The sequence below is a fragment of the Propithecus coquereli genome, unplaced genomic scaffold, assembly GCF_000956105.1.
Source record: "Propithecus coquereli isolate 6110/MARCELLA unplaced genomic scaffold, Pcoq_1.0 Scaffold5, whole genome shotgun sequence".
Taxonomy (NCBI): domain Eukaryota; kingdom Metazoa; phylum Chordata; class Mammalia; order Primates; family Indriidae; genus Propithecus; species Propithecus coquereli.
The window spans coordinates 16,003,126-16,006,551 of record NW_012150840.1 but is presented as its reverse complement, the minus strand read 5'-3'; the positions used below and the strand labels follow the sequence as shown (position 1 = coordinate 16,006,551).

The 3,426-nt window shown below is 44.9% G+C and overlaps 1 protein-coding gene across 1 annotated transcript in view; it reads right to left on the bottom strand.

Moving 5' to 3' along the window:
• IFT43 (intraflagellar transport 43) overlaps positions 1 to 3,426 on the bottom strand; it is a 95,689-nt gene that overhangs the window by 19,961 nt on the left and 72,302 nt on the right. Inside the window, exons 4-5 of the mRNA XM_012656128.1 lie at positions 2,569 to 2,601; positions 1,932 to 1,978 (exon numbers count right to left, since the gene is read on the bottom strand). Of these exons, the coding sequence (XP_012511582.1) occupies positions 1,932 to 1,978; positions 2,569 to 2,601 (80 nt within the window). The remainder of the gene's footprint in view (positions 1 to 1,931; positions 1,979 to 2,568; positions 2,602 to 3,426) is intronic.

The window sequence follows — 3,426 nt, the reverse complement described above, 5'->3', positions numbered from 1 at the left end:
TGTTGTCAAATAGTCACCTAGGGAGCTTACTTAAATTAATGCAGACCTCTGGACCCCAGTTCCACCTTCTGATTTGTGCGTGGCCTGGGAATCTGTATTTTAATGACCATCCCAGAATATTTCATAAATGTCCTTTTTGACCCTGTCCCTAATTTTGTGATTACCAGGTAATTATCTAAGTTTCATAGACCAAATCTTCTCTCTTTGTATGTAGTCACATACAAAGGGGTTGAAAGAAGGCTCTGGGACTCCACATCAAGCCATGAGCAAGGAACTGGTACTAGACTTGCCCTCCCACATTAAACAACTGGAAAACTGGGGGAAAAATATACAATATCACTGTTTTCAGACATTGGACAGTAGACAGTGTAAGACTGTGATTCCTGAGAGAAGGGAAACAGATGAAGTGAGGCCTAGGTCACCCTAGGTCTGCCCAGAGGTACTTCCTGGACTCTGGCACAGCGAGGGGAAACCCCAAACAGAGCATGGAGGTCTCATTGAGTTGAGGACAGACTGAAGTTTAGGGTGGCTTAGCTCGCTGGAATTTGAGGAACAGAGTCTGAAAGACTGGGGAGCTACGCAGAGGAATAGCTCCAAAAGTCTAGACTGATGGAATACTAAATTGTGCCTAAGTAGGGTGAAACTCCACAAGGCTGGGCAAAGAATGACTGCCAGGAAGGTATGAGCTGGACAATCCCCAGAGCTTATACAGAACTGGAGGTGGCTCAGCTCCACCCAGCCGGAGTGGAGAGATCTGATAAAGGAAAAGAAATCTTAAAAGCAGCTGGAGGGGAAAAGATACAGTACATACGGGGAACACACTAGAACAAAGATAAGAATAACTACTGACTTCTCATCAGAAACAATGTAGGCAAGAAGACAATGAAATAACTATTTAAAGTGCTAAAAGAAAAATTACTATCAACCTAGAATTGTACATCTTGTGAAAAATGAGGACATTTTCAGACAAATAAGGCAGAGAGAATTTGTTGCCATGGGACCTGGTCTACAAAAAAATGATAAAGTTCTTCAGGCTGAAGGAAACTGATACCAGACAGAAACCAGGACCTACACAAAGAAATGAGGAGTGTGGAATGGTGAATATGTGGGTTAAAAAAAGGCTTTAGTAATTTAGGGGCCAAGCATAGTTTCCCCCTAGTGGGTTTCATTTTAGAGACACATATAAACCTCATGTTTTTTTCTTGAGTTTTGAACACGGGCTTCCACTAGGCCATGGCTGCCTGCCTTGTTAGTCGTGTTTCCCCCTCAGTTGTACACTCAGCCATGAACTGACTACTCTGTGTCACGCGCTGGAGATAAATAAGACAAGGTGTCTGCACATAGGAGCTTAGAGCCTGGTGGGAAAAACAATCAAGCCCACAAAGAGTTAAAGTGTGATATGTACTACTTGTACCCAAATCCTGGCTCTACTCACTCAGTAGATCTGTGACCTTGGGAACTTACTTAACCTCTCTGTGCCTTAGTTTCCACAATTATAAAGTGGGGATTGTGGTGAGAGTAAATGCTTTAACTTACATAAGCTGGTAGAACAGTGCCTGGTATATAAACGCCTGATAAACATTAGCTATGTTGCTGTTATTACAATGGAGGTTTGCCAAGGAGGGCGTAAAGAGCACAGAGAAAGAACCTGAGTCAGAGACGGAGTAGGATGGAAAGAGAAGACACTTCAGAGGAGTGCTGCTTCAGCTGAGTTTTGAAGGACAAGCAGGGTTAGTGGATAAAGAAGGGGGAGAGACACTCCAGGCAGAGGCAGCAGCGTGGCCGTGTGAATCAGCACGTGTGACGAGACCACTGCAAACGTTTACAGTGAGGCTGCAGCACACAGTGCCTTCGCTGTAGCCCAGGAAATGCTCTGGGCGCTCTGGGGACTCTCTAAGAAGCCCTTCTGACTTCCTCCAAGGGACTCTTACCTCCTCCGTCATCTGATCCATCCAGGCTCTGCTGTCTGAGGCGATAACTGCCCCCCAAAAAAGAAGAGAGCAGAAAATGAGTTTTAATCACAGAAAAGAACAACTCAAATTTATATTCTATCCATTCTTTCTTCTAGATGAGAATGTACCTGGACCTCCACCAACTTGATCAAACCTAACTGGGCAACTGGGTCTGCAATGTGGTTGCAGCATCACACAGAGTATGATATGAATGCTCCCTCTGCCCCTGGCTCTGCCTTTGCAGCCACCTTTACCTAGAAACCTCCTTTCCTTTTTTTGGATATAAGTCTTAGAGAAGGCTAGGCTTAGGAAGCTGGTGCTGCCTCTGCCCATCTATACCAACAGAGCAGAAGGCATGGGTCAGTACCCTGATACCTGGACATACGATTCTATGAGCCACGAGGTGGGAGATGTGACACAGCCATTAATGCCAGAGTCCAGACCTTCAGCGGAGGAAGCAGCATTAACCAAACCCTCGATTCAGCCAGCGTAATTCCAGCCCCAGACCATAGCCAGACTCATACTGTCTTCTTTTTTAATGCTGTGTTCAACATAGACAAGACTGCACTGTTGACAAAGGTCACCATAGGATACCATAAGAATACTGGAAACATACTCTTCTATTTCTTCAGAAATCTTCCTTCCTAACCTGAAAAAAAGAACAGACAAGGTTTATGAGAACCCATTAGTCTCATGCCCTGGGGAAGTGTCTTGGGGAAGGGTTTCAAAAGTGGGGCAAATTAGTACCTCTCAAGTGCCTTATTCATCTGAATCTTCTTTATAGACCAAGTCCCACAACCAGCAAGAGAGAATGACAGACACTGTAGTGCCTTCTTATAGTCGTTTCAGCGTAACTCCAAATTAAATGGTTGAGCTTAAGTGCAGGTTGAGCAAGAGGGTTAAAATTCAAATGGATGCAGATGATACGGTGCCCTCTTTGTTTCAACCATTAACTGACCCATTTACAGAGCACTTTCTTATGACTGAGGCCCTGGGTCTTATTTGGTGCTGTGAGCTCTCAGCATGTGCAGCTTCCCAGGAGCCACAGTTCACCCTGCGGGCTTAGGAACTGTGTTTCTGTGTCCTCCACGTGAAGAACCAGAAGACCTTATGAGTGACATTGGGTGAGTAGCACCCCTTAAGACATTCCATGAGAACACAGAGCCTGGCTGACACACACATTTATCTAAGGCAGAGGTTCTCGCACATTAGTGCAGAAGAACCACCTGGGCAGTCTGTTAGACATACAGACTGGTGGGCCTGGCAGGTGGAGATTTCAGAATCAGCTGGTCTGGGGGAGGAGGAGGCCAGGAATGTGCATTTTAAAATACTAATCTAAGCAGGTCACTACTGACACTCTGAGAAACACTGATCCAAAGTCTTCTAAGTAAGATTGGCAAGACGATGATTAGTAAAGTTGGGTATATGGTGATTACATTTCTGTATGTCTGACAATTTCCACAATAACAGAGTT